This window comes from Alosa sapidissima, chromosome 23, assembly GCF_018492685.1.
Source record: "Alosa sapidissima isolate fAloSap1 chromosome 23, fAloSap1.pri, whole genome shotgun sequence".
Lineage (NCBI taxonomy): Eukaryota > Metazoa > Chordata > Actinopteri > Clupeiformes > Clupeidae > Alosa > Alosa sapidissima.
In genome coordinates this window covers 21835085-21854462 of record NC_055979.1, presented here as the reverse complement: position 1 = coordinate 21854462, position 19378 = coordinate 21835085, and the positions used below count along the sequence as shown (strand labels likewise).

The 19378-nt window shown below is 46.1% G+C and overlaps 1 protein-coding gene across 6 annotated transcripts in view; it reads right to left on the bottom strand.

The window, feature by feature from the left end:
- apc (APC regulator of WNT signaling pathway) overlaps positions 1–19378 on the bottom strand; it is a 35209-nt gene that overhangs the window by 8187 nt on the left and 7644 nt on the right. For 2 of the 6 annotated variants that reach the window (XM_042080383.1, XM_042080382.1), the window contains 13 exons: positions 18084–18236; positions 8329–8431; positions 7883–8105; positions 7363–7471; positions 6838–6951; positions 5705–5788; positions 3600–3680; positions 3011–3109; positions 2340–2718; positions 1556–1651; positions 1298–1437; positions 719–796; positions 409–525 (listed from right to left, as the gene is read on the bottom strand). In XM_042080383.1, coding sequence (XP_041936317.1) covers positions 409–525; positions 719–796; positions 1298–1437; positions 1556–1651; positions 2340–2718; positions 3011–3109; positions 3600–3680; positions 5705–5788; positions 6838–6951; positions 7363–7471; positions 7883–8105; positions 8329–8431; positions 18084–18218 — 1758 coding nt within the window. In that variant the 5' untranslated portion in view covers positions 18219–18236. Of the gene's footprint in view, positions 1–408; positions 526–718; positions 797–1297; positions 1438–1555; positions 1652–2339; positions 2719–3010; positions 3110–3599; positions 3681–5704; positions 5789–6837; positions 6952–7362; positions 7472–7882; positions 8106–8328; positions 8432–10726; positions 10893–18083; positions 18237–18338; positions 18358–18421; positions 18441–19378 lie in introns of those variants that run through there. The other 4 variants (XM_042080384.1, XM_042080385.1, XM_042080386.1 and 1 more) reach the window with 4 other exon arrangements.

Below are 19378 nucleotides of genomic sequence, written 5' to 3'. Positions count from 1 at the left end.
CATGTTTACTGAAGCACTATTCTAGTTTTCTTTTGCAAGAGGCTGGTTTCAGCTGCCAACCATTTGACATTAATAGATTTTCATGTTTCTCGGTTTTGGATGTGTTTAGTTTTGCTTTGCTGAAGGGTGCTGCTAATCTGAACAGATTCCCCATGAGTGATATAACCCTGATTTACATGTCAACTGCAACTCACCAGCAGTTTCAAATATTTCAAACAACAAACCACAAGTAACCAAAAGACAATAGATGTGGAGACAAGGAATTGTTTATTCACTAAACCGTATTCATAGGTGTATTGCATGTTACATATCAAATGCTTTGATGTATGTGATCTAAAATAGAAACCTATGAATTATAACCATTACGGACTGCTCTGCTGAGCTATGGGATGTGGAGCTGGGCCTCACCTTGTGAACCTCCAGAGCACATTCCATCAGAGCCCGCACACTTCCCACCTCACGCAGAGTCTTCTTACTGTTCACGTCGGCACGCCAGGACAGATTACGCAACACACTGGCGATTACCTGAGAGAGATGCGAGGAGGATGAAGAGGGTGAAAAAAACACAGATAGAGAGTTTATGATTACATCTTAATACAAAAAAGTAGTTATAAAGCATAACTACCATCCAATTAAACAGCATCACAAAGGATTTCCATTATCAACCAACAGCTTATTCTCATGATGATGGATTGTGTTCAATTCAGTTTCATTGTACCTGCTGTAGATCTTCACTGTCTGACTTCAGCTGAGCCACCATGGCTCTCATGCAGCCCTTCATGGAGCAGAGTGTGGCCTAACAGGACACAGAAGCAACATCAGGAAGTGCTCATATGACCACTTCCGTTATATACAGTACAAACAACTAATACATTGGTTAGCACCACAAGCACCACACACACACACACACACGCAGTTAGGATCTCATGACTTGTCAGTCCACAATCATGTTTCAGTTTGTGCAAAATGCACACATATAGACACACATTTACACTTGACATGACAACATACAAGATATAGACCATTTCAATCTGTTCCTAGAGGGTTTCCGGTTGAAACGTTCAAAACCAACGCAGATACTTTGAAATGAAAATAATCAGATTTGAGCGTAATGCTCTACAAAATGTCGACTTTAAAACTTGCTTTTTGGTTTTGTTTTGTTTGTTGCCAAATTACCATTAGCTCAGTGTTGTTTCCTATGTCACCAGCAATGCGTTAGGAACGCACATGTTTATTTATGCAGTTGAGAGGGTCTATATAAAAAAACACACACACACACACACACACACACACACACCTTATTCGCCACGTCCCCAAACGTGAGGTTGGTCAGGGCCATTCCAGCATATCTCCTTAGGGTCACGCTGTAGTGGTCACTAGTTAAACCGTAGATCTCACAGTCGACCTGTAGCAGCTCTGCTATGGCTTGAAGTCCACCTGTTCATGTGGAGCAAGAACGTTTTACTTGAATTTCGTTAAAAAAAAACACAAGAGACAACATACCCATGTGATGGAAGGGGAGATCGTATATGGTGTGGGAAATATCTCTCCATACCAAGTTCATTCATAGCATGTCTGTGCTCCTCGTCAAAGGACAGCTTCATTAGGACACAGACTGCAGGGCAAATCTGGTGTTCCACTGGAGAAGGCACTGCAATAAATTAGACAGAATTCAACATTTTAAATATAGTGCATTAAGAACATATGCACGCACAATCGATGACATCCATGAGAATGCAGAATGCTGAGAAGTACCAATTTAAGAACTTGACAACTTACTGTCAAAGACTATAACCAAGACAGAAATATTGTATAATATGTTTAGAAATATCTTGAATATAACAATAGCAATAAAAAGGTAAAATAAGTAAGAGAAATAGAAGACAAACTAAAGCCAGTGCCACGACCATATTAAAAACACCAGCAGTCTGGGGGAACATGAACACTGGGCAGCCGTGGCCTACTGGTTAGCACTCTGGACTTGTAACCGGAGGGTTGCCGGTTCGAGTCCCGACCAGTGGGCCGCGGCTGAAGTGCCCTTGAGCAAGGCACCTAACCCCTCACTGCTCCCCGAGCGCCGCCGTTGTAGCAGGCAGCTCACTGCGCCGGGATTAGTGTGTGAGTCACCTCACTGTGTGTACACTGTGTGCTGTTTGTGTTTCACTAATTCACCGATTGGGTTAAATGCAGAGACCAAATTTCCCCTCACGGGATCAAAAAAGTATATATACTCTCATCTCATCTCATACTATATCTCATCTCATACTATATCTCATCTCATACTATATTGGGCACTTTGCTGTTGACGGAGCCAGAGTGGACTGTCCTGGAACACTCACTAGGGTTCTTGTCCTGGTCGACGCCGCGCTCGTGGCTCTCCTGCCACTCCCAGCAGGTCTCGCAGTAGGCACGGATCTGCTCCAGCAGGTGCAGCACGCGGATCTCGCGCCGGCCACGCTTGTCGTCCGGCTGCGAGTGGATGATGTTGTGCAGCGCCGCGCTGGCCCTCGCCCGCGCCTCTTTGCTGCCCCGGGAGTTGCCCAGCAACACCGAGTCCTTGTCGTTGCCGTGGAGGAGCTGGATGAGCAGCGGCAGGCAGCCCGACTGGCGCATGGCGATGCAGCTGTCCTGCGAGCTGGACATGGCCAGGAGGGTCCGGGACATGTCGTCCTTATCGTGCGTCCCCAACATGGAGAGCAACGAGTATACCATCTCCACCTGAGAGCGAGACACAAGCACAAAGAAAAATGTTCAAGGTTTGTTTGGTATCCAGGTGATCTCGATCTCGTTTTTTTTTCTTCAATTCTATGAATTTCAAATTGATTCCATTGCCTTCTCACAGAAATGTAAACACATCAGTCACTAACATCTACAGTAAAGCCAGGCTCATTTCAACAGCAGGCCAGTGCATAAATAACAGTGGACCGGTGATGCCACCACATGTGATTAAAACCCTTAAAGGGATCAGTGGATTCGGCACAGTTAAACTGACAGCCAGGGGAAGCTTTACCTTGGTGCCCAGATGGCTCGTTAGGCGGCGGGGGACAGAGTAGCTTCCCCCACAGCTCATTTCGCTGCCCGAGTCGTGGTCCGACCGAGAGCTAGAGGCCTGCGAGGGCAACAAACAAACAAATAAATAAATAAATACCCTGCAGTAAGTTTCAGTCTCTTATGCAACACTACAGGAGCTTACTAAAAGGTTAAGAAATAAATGCTAAACGCTAGAGAATAGCATTATAAATGTTGCCATTTTATGAATTGGATCCTTGGCAAAAGCCAATAAGGATTAACTGACAACAGGGATAAATACAGTATCAGAATGCGCATCTGCCAAGCCCTGTAAACACTGACTATGACACCACAACTGAATCATTTGACCACATTGACAGCTGAAAAACATGCAGCACAGTACACAGAGGTCTATTTGTTCTAAAAGCAACAGAAGAAAATAACTTTTCAGGCATATACTGCGCATGATGAATGATGGCTTTTCATTAAAACTCCAAATGCAAGATGCAAACAGACAGCATAAAAAACAATACCAACAAAAAAATACCACTTTCTTCCAGAATAGAACCATACGATTGTGATATATTTACCTGAGCGCAGCTTACATTCCCACCCGCTGAATCAGCTGATGTTTGTGCTCCTTCAGCTGTCCCAGCCGTCTCATGCTTGACCTGAGGAGGAGAAAGGGCAGGAGAAACGTCAGGAGGAGTGAGGGAACGAGGGAGGGAGATGGAGAAAAGAAGGGGAAGGGAAAGAGGGAATACAAGAGAAAGAGATGGAGATGGAGAGTGACAAGCGACAAAGATGGAAGGACAGAGTGAGACAGAGCACCTCAAAGGACCATCGCGGGGCAGAGGACAGAGTCAGAATGAAGCAGAGGCAGAAAGAGACAGATTCATCCCGGGGAAGAGGGGAAAAAAGAAAGAGAGAGAGAAAGAGTGAGCATGAGAGAAATAGATTGAGAGAATGAGAATGAGAGAGAGAGAGAGCGCGAGCGAGAGACAGAGAGAGAGAGAGCGCGAGCGAGAGAGCGAGAGAGGGAGGAAGGGAGAGTTAGTCACCTGGAAGGATGAGCGGAGATGGAAAAAGGGATGGAATAAGGAGAGGGTTTGTGAAGGCGCTTGAAGAGGAGCTATTCAGTCGCTCAGAAGGGGGTGGAGAAGGAGAATCAGAGCGAACACAGGAGTGAAAGAGTGAGCAAAGGGGGAAAAAAAGAGGTGAAGAGTGCCAAACGGATGAGGACTGAGAAGAGCGAGTGCAATTCAGACAGAAAAAATGAGGAGGGCAAAAAGTGACAGCTGAAATGGTATTAAAGAGAAAAGAAACAGAATTGCAGATGAATTTAACAGAGAAAGACACCAGCAATTTGAGAATATTAAAAAAAAGCATGCGAGACAGAGATAGAGAGACTCCGTAGACTGCAGCAGCTGCAGAAGCATCAGTCCCTTCCTGACCTACATAAACCTCTCTTCTGCCTGCAGGATTAGGGGTCGGGGTGTGGGTGGGCTGAATTAAATATGACAGTTCAACTCACATGCATAGAGCACATGCATTTCAAAGCTCAACACATTGGGGGGGGGGGGCTTGCACTCTATTACACAATCAAATGCACACAAATACTGAAACTCTGGCCTTAATGGCATACACCCATAATCCTGTGCTCAAATGTATATCCAATAAATCACACACACACACACACACACACACACACACACTCTCAACACATGTTAAGCAAACACACGCCAGGCCTTATGGTGTATCCAGAAGGTAGGTCACATGTCCCGTGTTCTCTTTTTGTCACATGACAAGAGCAACAGATTACAGCCTTACACTATAAAAAATTGACTGCATGGAAGCTTAAGTCATATATATTTGATGATGCTATGGTGGGTATGAAAGCGGATGTGTGTTGGTCTCGCACTGGCACGTCTGAATACAAACACAATGATCCACGTCGTGGATATACAGCTATGATATAACGTTACAAAATAGGTAATCGTCTCGCCGAAATCGCAGAAAATCGTCACAAATCTCATCACGTCTGTTCAGCTGAGGCATTTATTACTAGGTTAAAATGAGAAGACACTGACAGACGGGAGCAACGCGTCGTTCTCTGAAATCAAAAGTGGAGCGTGCTGGATTAAAGTTAAGAAGAAAAAACAAAACAGCGGGAGCGCCGAATACTTGTGACTAAGCAGCTTAGGGCCGAGTAAGAGGACTTAAAAGCCTCCCTAACCACCATGGCCGCCATTCATTTATCTAAAAAAAAAAGTCCGGTTTCCCCCAAAATTGCAAATTCCCCCTCCCTTCGCAAAAGAAAATTGGCTTCCTGTGTGGAATTTCTGGACTGATTCATATTCCTGTGCAATTCCCTAAATACTGAACTCCTTGCGCTTATCTAGTATTGTGCATACCTTCCATATGACAACATAAAAATGCATCTCCGCCGTCAAACAGCAAATAGCTCTAGAATAAACAAACCTTTATCTTGCCCTGTTTGGGAAACTTTCGTTTTGAAACAATTTCCTCAGTCATAAAAGGTTAGCAACATCGAACACTATTTCTCAGTTTATGCCAGACGATCTTGGTGTGAGTGTGAGTGTGAGTGTGAGTGTGAGTGTGAGTGTGAGTGTGAGTGTGAGTGTGAGTGTGAGAAGGGGGGGGGGGGGGGGCACATATGTGCAAGAGGAAGTACCTCAGGCTCGGCTGGCTGAGACTGCAGGTGCTGGCGAATCTTCAACATGTCTTTCTCGATCTGCTGGATGCGCGCCACCCGCCCCTATGACACACACACACACACACACACATTACTGACAGAGCCAAACGCTACATATTCCTCCATGGCTATGTCAGATATTTACGCCACCATTATGTTACCATTTCTCTATTATCACACCAAGCGAAAACACATGCACATGATTGCACATTACTGCAGGTGGACGTATACATCTCGTGGTTCACAGTTTCAGATGCAAAGGTTGTCTGATATTTAAATGACTTATTGTTCTCTGTGATTTATTATTGTTACTTTTAAGTATATTGTCTGGGCTTTTGACTATGTCAATAGGAGAGAGGAGAGAGAAGAGAAGTGAGTCAGAGAGAGAGAGAGAGAGAGAGAGAGAGAGAGAGAGAGAGAGAGAGAGAGAGAGAGAGAGAGAGAGAGAGAGAGAGAGAGAGAGAGAGAGAGAGAGAGAGAGATGGGGTGAGTTCGGGAAATAACCGCAGGTCAGATTCGAACCAGGGTCCCCATGACCACTGAGGCCCAAATGTGGTTCGGTGATGCCGCTTTTGCAACAGCTCCCCCAGATCTAGCATCTCTGGCTGTGCCCTCGAACAGGACAATGACTGGCTAGCATGTTCTAAGGCTTCTGTAAGTAATTTTAATTTTATTCTAAATGACTTACATACATCAATTCTTCCAAAGGGCCAATTTTCCCCAGAGGACCTGTGTTAATTTCGAGCCCCGACCAGTGGGCCACGACTGAAGTGCCCTTGAGCAAGGCACCTAACCCCTCACTGCTCCCCGAGTGCCGCTGTTGTAGCAGGCTGTTCACTGCGCCGGGATTAGTGTGTGCTTCACCTCACTGTGTGTTCACTGTTTCACGGATTGGGTTAAATGCAGAGACCAAATTTCCCTCAAGGGATCAAAAGAGTATATATACTTATACTTATATACTTATACTTAAGTGCCTTGCTCAAGAACACAATGCCATGGTGACTGCCAAGAATTTAAATGAACCCTCAACTTTGCTGGCTACGGCTTGCCAGACCACTTAACTCCACCGCCCCATCAACCCCACCGCCCCCTCAACCCCACCGGTCACTCACCTGCGCCCTCTTCTCCATGTCCTGGCACGTGCCCAGCTGCTGTTCCATGGCAGCACGGATCTGCCGGGCCTCGTACTCCAGCTGCCGCCGGGTCATATCCGTCTGCAGGGAAAACTGCCACAGAGGGGACAGTATTGGTCAGCCTACAGGTTACAACAGCTCCACTGCAGCTAGGACGAGTGCATCACGACTCAACACACACCTCATGACACATTCACATATTGCAAGACAGCAGTGGTTCATGAATGGCACTAGTATAGCCAAACACTCAGTGTAACTACAGCTTCTCTGCTTTAAAGCATTAAGGGCATCAAGTCCCCACAATTTATGTACCATAATTTCCTATTAGCCGCGGTTTATACATTGATTTTGCAAAATTTCTTCAGCTATGAGGTTAATACAGGGGGGCAGTTCATATGGTATTAATATGGTTTTGTTTTTTATAACTTGCATAAAACACTGCACATACTACACAGGAAATTCATGCATATGAATGCATTACCATGTACACACACAAATACTTACATTCTCAGTTAAGGGCAAGCTGTCAATTCTTTTGGTGAGGTTTTGTAACTGGGCGTAATACCAGTCTTTCTCCTTCTCCTCCTTCTCCAACTCAGCCACCAACAATGACCTGTGAGGGCCACAATGACCAATATAAGTATAAGTATATATATATATACACACTCTTTGGCCTCTGCATTTATCCCAATCCGTGAATTAGTGAAACACACTCAGCACACAGTGCACACACAGTGAGGTGAAGCACACACTAATGCTGACGCAGTGAGCTGCCTGCTACAGCGCCGCTCGGGGAGCAGTGGGGGGTTAGGTGCCTTGCTCAAGGACACTTCAGCCGTTCCTACTGGTCGGGGATTGAACCAGCAACCCTCCGGTTGCAAGTCCGAAGCACTAACCAGTAGGCAACGGCTGCCCCTAAATGCCAACGAGAACAAACCCCCCCCCACTCAACGCCCAACTTAACACACCAAGCAACCCAGTAGTCAATAACAACTCAAAAAACCTCCAGTCCAGTTCCATGTACCTCTCTTTCTCCAGCTCCTCCAGGTACCCAGCGCTCTCTCTGCCCGCTGAGGGGGCTCCTCTCCTGGGGAAGGAGCCCATGGGGCTGGGGCTGGGGCTGCTGTCGGTGGAGCGGCCCGATCCAGAGGCCTGCGTGCCAGGCTTGGGTCGCAGCTTCACCCCTGGAAAGCTGTTGGGGTCCAGGCTCATCTCTGCACAGCGGGGCAGGTGTGACGGGTCAAAGCCTGTCAGCCAAGTGACGTTTTGGGTATAACGGAAACTGAATTATTTACATGCAATCATATTGAACAATGAACAACAGTACGCACAAAACAACATATGCTTACTTTGCTGCTTATTATTTTCACTACTTTGACTAGAATTTATACATCAGCATCAGGCATTGAAGTAGCAGGCATATATTATATACAAATATTTTTTTTTTTTTAAAAACAAGCTCTGACACACCTTTGGATCCTCTACCTCTGAGTCTCTCTAGGTAATCGTTCTGTCCTTGGGATGATTCAGTGGAGTCTTCTTCAATGCTTCCTTGGAGCTGCTTGAGCACCTCCTGCAGGAGACGGACACAACAGAGGAGAGAAAAAAAGACTTTTACATCCACTTCATACACAACTACAAAAATAGTACAGATACGCCTCACATGTCCCCCAAAACACACACATGACAGGAAGGAACATATGGACAGACAACAGAAGTAACTGAGGAAGGAGAAACACACACACACACAGAGTTGGCTATAGGCTGATGTCTCAGATCTGAGATAAGACATTTTCAGCCAGCCTTTGTAACCAAACACGTTTCAACTGCTTCAACACAAGTCAGGAGAGATTCATATTTTTTGGTTCCCGTTCCCGGATGAGGTGCTGGCTTTGCGTGTGTGGCGGATTAGGGCTGTTCTGGAGAGCAGAGAGGAGCATCTAGGCCATCGACAGGGCCTTTGAAGTCCCATCAAAAACAGCCTGGCTGACAAAAGCACGAGCGCCTCTGAAGCCGAGATAGACGTCTTCCTGTAGTCGCTTTAATCTCCCCAGCCTGCGTTTGATCCTGCTCGGGAGGCGGACCGTGTCTCTCTCACCTCTCTTCCTCCAGCTCCTTCTCTGTGTCCCCTAACATGTTGTTAGGGTGTATCTCAGCGCCCATCTATTCTTAATATAGCCCTCAACTACCCACGCTCGTCCTCCTAAACATGCAAAACACAACCACCGTTTGCACCCACATGACTGTGTCTGCTTGACAATAAAGTCTAACTGAAAACACTGAATAATACAGACTCAAAAACACTGACATTGCTTGTACGTCAACTCACACGCTCATCTTTGACATCTGAGAGAATCCCTGAAAGCTCCTCTAATTGATCTTTACCCCCCCATTTTGCTCATAAAAACAAAACAATTAGGTCTATTGACCAGTCATACCAGTGATGGTGCAAGTTGTGCTCGAAAAGGTATCAATAAAAAAAATGTAGGTTCATCACATACAACTGGATTCCCATCCTAGTCCCTGGATGTTCACTGCTGCTTATGAGGCAAGTGATGATAAAAGTATTATATTTCATGCTAACGTAGTCTATTGGACAATCCACAATGGAGGCAAACTGGCCACACTTCTGTGCCACCTGGAACTGCCTTTTTAATGGAAGCCAGAGGCAGAAAAGTCCAGTGGAAAAATAAGACGATGATATTGTCCTCCAACCAATCAAAATCACACAGAGAGGAGAGTCACCATTAACAAGATACCAGGAAAGGAAAGCCCAACGGGGGCCATGACATCACCTCTGATGCCTGGTGGTTCCGGTCATTCATCACACTCGACTCCACGTCACATCCACTAATGGGCAATATTAGTAAGTGGTGTATGGTCACCTGGTACAGTCTGGGGAGTGTTCAAAACCGCGTCATTGCAGTATTGGGTTTCTCCTGCATTATCGACTAACAAAAGGGGAAGAGAGACAGTTTCCTCAACGACAGCTGGAAACTATATTCTGTGCATTTGTGTGTTAGGTGTGTAAATTGCCACACAGGTACTGAAACAAATGTTTCATGATATTTGGGCCATGATAAAATATTTTTGTGATTATTTACATGATTTTACATGAAGAAAGTAAAGCAATTTGCAAAATGATTGTACAATCTGATTCAGCGATACGTTTAATTTCTCCCCATGGAGTGTGTGCAGCCATCTTGACCTGGTAAACTTGTTCTTGACTTCCTTTCCCAATTACTCTGTGGCTAGACAGCTAGGTCTTGTGCCATCGTATCAAGAAATACCATAACATGAAATAAATACATATCATAATACTTCATCATAATAAGTATGAAGATAACATTGTGCTGAAAAATGTATGTGTGTGTGTGTGTGTGTGTGTGTGTGTGTGTGTGTGTGTGTGTGTGTGTGTGTGTGTCTGACAGACAAAGAGGAAGGGGTAGAGATAGAAAAAAAACAATAAGGAAAGAGGGACAGAGTTTCTACTGAGACTGATTTAAGTGACTGCTACAGCAACACATCACTTCTATTATCAAAATCAAGACCCATAAGCCCAACATTTTTACATCACAAACAACCACAGACCACTATGGACCCTTTCAAGAGAGTTCCATTATCAGCATCATAGTTGGCCCCACAAGACTTCCTTTTTAACATTCCATATGTTATCTTAATGCAGAGGAAGTAGATTGGGGCCCAAATAGAATGTTCAAGCATTGTTTTTGTTTTTATTGTTGAAAGGGTCTATATTAAAAAAATAAAAACGTCTAAAAATAAGCACAGATCAAGTAGGCTGTATCTAGGTGTGCACATGAGAGCTAGCCTCCCTTTCACAGTCTAACCAGAGGAGAGCTCAGCTCACCTTGATCATTCCAGAAGAGCTCAGGAAGTCGTTTTACCATCGCCCACGAAGACGCTTAATCAAATCCGACATTCGAACCTGACAGGAATCCATGTAAGCTGACTGCAAACACATGAACACACAGTGACGCCTGTGCTGAAGAGCAGAGCAGGATCAACATGGATCACTCTCCTCTGCGGAGAGGAAACACCAACTTCCTGTCAACACAGCTGCATGATTCACGGGCCGTCAGACTGTCCCTTTCCACTGGTCATCAGCATACACAAAAACAGCCTTTCTCTGTCTAATACAGACATATGTACACACACACATGAGAATCATCTGTTCTCCATCTTCAACACAGACACACACACGGTCACTGCTCACATATCCTTGCACACGACTCTCACTTTCAATGACACACACAGCTCACATTCACACACACACAGCTCACATTCACACACACAAGCTCACCGCTTACATATCCTTGCACACGACTCTCATTCAATGACACACACACTCACACACACACACACCCTTGCCTCTCTCTCCTGCACTCTTCCTTATTCCGCTGCACGTAGCCTCTGACCTCCTGTTCACTCTGCCTCAGCTGACCGCTGGGCAACCAGAGGTCAAGCAGACGGGATGACAGGACATCACTCCTAATTTGGGCGAGCAACCATTAAGTGTGGACCACTAGACTCCCCACTCATGCTCCCCACTCATGTCTCTCCCTTACCAAACAATGGCACCATTAATGAAGGGAGTACGGCCATGTGACAGCCTACCCCACAAGCCTACCGAGTCCCAGCTGAGACCCACAGCTGCATGGTGCATGGACAATTTTGGTTAATGATACCGACATTATCTCTGCTACTTGGCTACTGTTAAAAAAAATTTTAAAAGAAAATCTAACAATAGCCTACAAATGAATTTAAATTTAAATGCTATAGCTTCAACAACACAATCTAATGGCCAAATGATGTGGTGGCAGTCATAATGGCGTCATCATACACAAGGTACACAAGAAAGGGAAATATGACTAGCATCAAATCTTTGGGTAAAGAAATGTAGTTTAATAGCGACTCTTCAGAAATGAAATCTACGCAGCGACTCCACTGGACTTGGTGTTGATTGGGTCTGTGTGGGAGTGGATCGATGAGAGGCTCTTAGCGGTCGGGCGCTGGCTCAGGTTGCAGCCGGACGAGGAGCAGTTCTGCTTCCTCCCCAGACCTTGCGCAGAGCCGCATGGGTGTCCAGTAACAGTCTGCGCTCTCGGGAGACTGCAGCAGAACTCCAACTTCCCCCACTCTCACTCTCTCTCACACACACACACACACAAACAGACACACTGACCTCTACAACTGCACACACCATCACCAGCACTCTCATTCTGTCTCACTAACACACACCATCACTTTGCCTGACTCACTCCATGCACTGCCCAGCACTGATTAGGGTGTGCACCTCTCCCTCCCACACGCACATACCAAACCATTAACACAGACAACATGACATGACCTGACACAGTCACCCACACCCACACACACCCCCCTCAAAATTCTAAAAAGCAATCACACAACCCTTCAAACGCTAATGTACACATTCTTGTCCTTTCAACTTGTCACATACAGATATGTAGACACTGACACCGACATTGACTGACACACACACACACACACACACAACCACACACCTCTTAAAATGTCATACAATCCAACCCATGGTGGAAATCAATGCCTTAAAAGTCCGGTGTGCTGCAGGCCAGGCGTTGGGCTCACCGCAGGGTTCTCATGCTCATGCAGCGCGAGTTTCATCTGACCACGAGCTACATCAGACCCCCTTGTGTGTGTGTGTGTGTGTGTGTGTGTTTCTAAGGGGCGATGTCCTGCTTTTGTGCTCTCCTGCTATTTAAAGGTGCTTAGAATGTCCTTGTGTGTGGTGAAAAAAAAAAAAAACATCACATGACACACATGTGGAACACAAGGAGAAAAACAAGCCCGGCACCATGGGATAGCATTAAGAGCAGAGACTTAAAGCCCTCAGGACCTCAAGACCGCTCTTGAAGAACACATCTAACCTATTTTATGTGACAGTGGCTCAAACCCATTTGTTTGTTTCTCAATAATATTCTAACTTGTGTGTGTGTGTGTGTATTGTGTGTATCTTAAGAAATTAACTAAAATTAACATAAGTCAATATGTGGTCTTCAGGTCCTTGGTTCAGTTTTAATCCTAACTATTTTGAAGGTCACACCTCCCTGTAGTCCGCACCATTTACAATGATCAGCATGGAGATTCAAAACAGCTTAGGACCATGTTAAACATTATCAGAGTGCAGAATGTTCTGAGATTTGTGCATGAGACGGAATGCGGTTATCGAACCGATCGCTTATGAAACGGCAGCATCAATGGCTCTGTGTGTTTGTCGCATAGAAAAACACCACAGGACACACTCACACACACACACACACACACACACACACACAATGGGATCCTTTCGACGGCCTCGTGGATGTGGACGCAGCATGTGCATTACACACAGTCCAGTGTCTCATCAGACTATCAGGAGCCATACGAGTTAGCCAATGTGCTCACCAAGTCAGTCAATTAGCCTGGTGGTCAATGCCTCCAGCATCTGAGCAGCATTCACAAACCATCAAAAAGGCTGGGCTTGCACATATAAAAACTTGGTACATTCCGTGAAGCCAACAGATAACAAGCAAGCATTACAGTTTTGACCTCTGGGAACCATTCTTTTATCATATCTGCAAGTCGCCGTAGAGATGAAAGTAGAGACAACCGTAGACATTTTCAACCGGTTATTATAAACACAACAAGCCAGTAAAAGTGCTACAAGTAAGGCAACATGGACATACTATCCATTAGAAAAGTCAGTGGACTTTTCAGCTTTCAGCTCAGACCCCAACTGAAGTGAAACCCCGCAATTAAGTGGGAGGGGAATGCCCACACTGGGACGTGTTTGTGTTGTTGACATCCTGCCTGCAGCTGTTTGGGGAGAGGAAGAGGGGGAGAGAGAGAGAGAGAGAGAAAGAAAGAGAGAGGGAGAGAGGGAGAGAGGTTTGGGTGTGTGTGTGTGTTAGGGAGAGGAGGGGAGAGTGTTCAGGAAATAGCAGCAGGATGGAAGTCAGCCACAATCATCAGGCACAAAGGGAGGAAGGAAGGAAGGAAGGAAGTGTCTCAAAAATGCACACCGCCAATCCCTGAGGGACACGATCAGAAAGGGGGCGTCCAGAATCTCCTTCAGTCACAAACAAAACAACCACTCAAGCAGTGCATAATGCAAATCAGAACAACACAGCTATATCCACAACAAGCACCTGAGCTATTTTAACAAATGAACAGCTGATATTGTCCAGTCAATCTCTGGGGACAAACAAAATGACTGAAGTGAGCAAACTGACAAATCTGTCCCCTAAATGGCTGCATTAGTGCCCCTTGATGTCACTGCTGCCACTTCCACCAATCAGCAGCAGAGATTGGCCACCAGCAGAGGGCAGCAGAGCTCCCCAGTAACACGACCCTGTATCTGCCCAGTGATGGAGAAGAAAAGAGAAGAGGAGAGGAGAGGAGGAGAGGAGAGGAGGGGGGAGAGAAAAAAGGGTGTTCTACAAAATGGTTGCTGCTGTGCCAGCCAGGTACTCAATCCATCCAAATAAAACCACAACCAGACTGATAAATAATGCACTACCCTTCATGTTAAAACATAACTAATATATTATTCACCTTACCGGTCACATTAGTTATGAGGCTTTAAATAGACATGCTAAAAATGAAAAGGCAAATCAGGCAAAATCAGGAGAGCTGCATTTCTTTTTGGGACTGAGCATGCCAACAACCTTCGTCTCAGAGCTGCATTTGTGTTGAGCCATCAAGCAGATTCCACACCTAGCGTCAGGGCCGTCTTTAACTGCTTCACCCCCCCCCCCCCCCCCCCCCAATCATCTCCTGACTGCTGCACTGAGAGTGATGTGCAGCTGACCACCAGTGTTAGCATCATCTGGGTCACTTGGGATTGGCCCACTTATGAGGGAAGCCTCCAGCGAGTGTCCTCACAAACTAAACATAGCAACACCAATGGCAACATTCACATATACACACCAAGTCACACTCACTGCGCTCTAGATGGACATTGATTATCCCGGTTAATATCGTTTTTTTTGTTTTTTTTTTCTGATTCAGCGTTGTGTGATGCTCTCTAGTACTGTACTAGCACACTGTACTCAGTAATTGGGATACTAGTTTTTATTGTATATACAGTAATCAGGTTTCTCTGTGTTCTGCAAACGCCATATCCTAAATATGATCAAAATCGGGATAAGCCTCAGAACCCAAATACTTAAGTGCATTGTAAACACAGTCAATGATAAATACACAAAAATGGACAACATGTGTGATCTTCAGACCACAGGAAATACTGGCACAGACCCTGAACACATCAACTTTGAGTGACAGATTAAATCTAGCCACTCTCACACTCACACTCACACAAGTGCCTAGTGCTGATTTCGGTGCTTCTCACTGCCAGGCTCCTGGTACCCCTGGAGGGCCCCTCCGTACATTAGCAGGCAGGAGGAGCCTTGGAGCTCCCGGGAGATGAGGCAGCAGCCTCAGCAGCAGCAGCAGCAGCAGCAGCTGCCAGGGTCTGGGCAGCCCATGGCCCCCCCCTACAGATGAGAGAGTCTGGCTCTGGGTCCCCCTGAGAGCCCCCTCTCACCCCCAAGTTGCCTCGCCCCAACTGTGTCACTCCAGCAGCATGTCTTTGACACTCATGCCCAACTGCAATCTCACCCTTTACTAATCGCCGTCTGTCAGTGAATTGAATTATCCCTCCAACACTACACCACTCAAGCGTCTATCCATCTATTACAACTTCACAATTGTATTTTTCTGTTGCCCTCTATCAGACTGCAAAACGAGTTGTCCCTTACTAGCTCCATTTCACTCTTAAAATAAGTTTCTCCCACCAATAATCTTTTGGTCTCTCACTCAAGACTGACTATCAATTTCTATTCTCTCGCGCTCTCTCTCGCGCTCTCTCTCTCGCGCTCTCTCTCTCGCGCTCTCTCTCTCGCGCTCTCTCTCTCGCGCTCTCTCTCTCTCTGTGCATCACCCCCTTTTCCTCCATGCATCAGCCTAATGAGTGAAAAGGGAGCAGCCCCACTGGTGAATAGTATCCTCTACAGAGCTGCTCCTGGGTGAACCACATGCAGGAGTGTAAAATCAGCCTTTAATGATGCATGAGGAGAGGTTGCGTGGGGGTGGGGGTGGGGTGTGTGCACTGCAGGCGGCCGCGTTTGCGCGGTGCAAACGCGGTCATTTTAGGTTTCTGAAGCAGACAGGCGCCCGAGCATCAGGCGCCCGAGGCAGCCCTGGGCGGGATACTATGCTGTCTGAGAATCTTAAAGTGAGAGATAAGCCAAGTCGCCTACATTAGCAGAGTCGCATCCGCACCAGACTCACTGATCAAGATTATGCACTATAATATTTTGTCCCATGTCCTGTAATGCTTTTCTACATAATATTTTCTGTTAAGCTAAAACTTAAACTTAAAACTGCTCTTAGTGCTTAGCTGTTCATTTTTTAGCAGACCTAATTTCTAAAATGTGCTATTCGACCACAAAAATCATCCATATTTGATAAGAGATTCATTTTTGTTATTTTGCTCAATGATCATTCTGATGCCATTTTAGGTAAAATGCTCTGTTCTGATCCTGACTGCCGTCTCTGTGCCGTGATTGGTTGCCGAGAGAACAGCCATCGCATGCATGCGCTTCCGCTTCAAAGCCTTGCCCCTAGCAACACCAATCCCACATCTCGACAACAGAGTGAATCGAACAACTCTCGACCTCACGAAATGGGAACGCGGAGGGAAAAAAAGCCTCTCAACTTCACGGAAGAAGCCGGAAAAAATGTCATTCTGATGCCGCCAGCCAGAACAAGAGGCTGTGCCAGGCCACTGCACCCTCCCCCCCCCCCCAAAGGTTCCTCTGGCACCTCGGAGGGTTCTCAGCGTCTCTCTGAGGGCGGGGCTGACGTCCCTTCTTTCATCTGAGGTGGCAGCACTGCCTACCGCCAAGCATCATGGGATTGATTAAAAACCTAAGCTGAACCCAATGTGCCCCTGTGCTTTGCTCTGTCTGAGACAAACTCCCTGAAACTGCACACACGCATAGACACACACACCGCATTTTTCAGGGCTAAAATCAGTGTCACCCTGCTAAGCACGCAACACAACCTCCAGAACACTAGGAGACGAGAGTGCAGAAGCGCAACCAGAATAATGATGAGGAACGGACAGCGAGACTGTGTGTGTGAGATTGTGTGCGTGTGTATATGTGTGTGTGTATTCAAGACGGCAAGCAAGACAAATAAATTAACAGATGGAAAATAAGGAACACACACACAAAAATCCACACAGGAAAAGAAGATAAATAAAGGGAGAGTGTGATTCTGAGCGGTGGAGGACCTGGAGGAGAGAACGCGGACAGAGATGGAGACAGGGGAGGCTTGTGGGGGAGGGGAGCATATCTGAATAGAGCATGGCTGGTGTGAGCAAGAGGAGGACGCCTGAAGCTATACTCTGATTGCAGGCGTGTGTGTGTGTGTGTTTGCGTGACAGGAGAGGGTGGAGGCGTAGGGTACGGTATCTGGTGAAGCCGGCTGGCAGTTATTTAAACATCACAGAAAGGAGAAGCAGAGAGAGTATTTCGGGCCCAGGCAACCAATAATGGCTCCCCCATCTCTTCACTAATCCACGTTACATCACAGCTCCCCTCCCAATTTAAGTGAGGACTACTCGCAGTACCGCTACAAACTACAAACATCCTCGATCATGCCAAGTCCTACTACACTTGCATTACTACGGCCTAACAGGAATCGACATGGATAAAAACACAGCGACAAACACAAGTGGCAACACTTTAGAGATGCCACAGCTGCCAGTAGCATGGCATTCATACAAAATAGCCTACAGAGATAGTCTATGATGGTATAGTATTCAATATTTGCTATCCGTGACCCAAAACGCATAACGAGACTAACTGGTAAAACCCACTTCCATTATGCTAAGCTAGGCTAACGGTGTCAGAGAAGAATAGGGTATTTTTGTCCTATTATCCAACTCTGGGGCAGACGAACAAGCTAATTTCCTGAAAAAGTTTGGCATGTTCTTTTGAAGTGAGTGACATTTCAAGAAAACACAATGTCACAAGTTATATGAACACCACAGACAAACATTGATTGCCATGATTGACATTTGATTACCACATCAAGTATCTTGACTCTGTAACGCAGTGTGGTAAGCACCTTCCTGCAGTCACACTATATGCACATCCAGCCAGCCCTCTCCAACTCACTTTCATATTAGATGCCTCCGTCTCCAGTTTGGTGAGGTGGTTGGAGTTGTCTTCAAGCTCTTGTCGCAGGTTGGAGTTTTCCATCTTCAAGGCCTCCACTTGCATCAGCAGCTGATCGTAAGACGCAGCTGCCATCTTGCACTACCTCTTGACCTGGGGAAATAAATCAAGAGATAGAAACCTATATGTAAGAAATGATGTGATCATCAAAATGAGCAAACACAGGCAGTGCCTACCAACTAGACCTCAACACACCAAAATAAAACGGTTGAGTCTCCTTGCCAGTTTCAGTTAGGATATGAATTCACAGGAGCCAAGGAACAGATCGATAAACATACCCCATCATTAAACAACCAAATTTAGAGCCCACAGATTTAGACTTCACAAAGCTAACTGATCGTGTCTTCTCACGGATCTGCTGACAGCCAGAGGGCTTCACAGGGAACAGAAACTACAGGAGTCAAATGACCGTCACATGAAGTGGGGCACCAAACGGGATGGACGAAAACTTAAAAATCACCCATGGCTCAGGGATAAGAACGGCAAGCATTGCACACACGGGCCCATTCAGTCATTTCAAAATGCTAGGCACATACATAATTAATGGTGACCAATACATAATTCATGTCACAGCACATTCACAGACAACCTTTAGTTTATGTTGATTAAGTGAAACTCTGTTGTTTTTCCCCCCACCAACCTAAATCTAACTGTGCCTGGAGCAGGGATTTGACAGAACATGAAAAGAACGTCTAACCGAGAGCACAGAAGATGTACACTAATGGCTCTTTCTATCCACACAGCCAGCAGCTATGCAGCTCCCTGTTCCGACAGTGAAAGTGGCTTTTCTCTCTGCTACTCTCTGTCGCTCAGAGTCCACGAGGAGTGTGCGGGACTCATATTTCATTAGGCGGTGGGCCGTTCAAACCCAGGATAGCCTGTGCCATTGCAGGCCCTTGTGACTCATGCATCTTCAGATCCCGAGACAGCCTTGTCTTGTTTTTTTTTGTCTCTTCCTCTCCCCTTTAAAGACCCTAACAGACCCGAGCGGAGCCTGGAGAGGCAAGGGACAACGCGAGGAAAACTCAGAGAGACGGAGAGAGACAGAGAGACAGAGAGAGAGAGAGAGAGACAGAGAGAGAGAGAGAGAGACAGAGAGAGAGAGAGAGAGAGAGAGAGAGAGAGAGAGAGAGAGAGAGAGAGAGAGAGAGAGAGAGAGAGAGAGAGAGAGAGGAGCGTTTATTTTTAGATTCATTAAAAGGCAGCAGCACAGGGCAGGGACTTCACAGGGACAG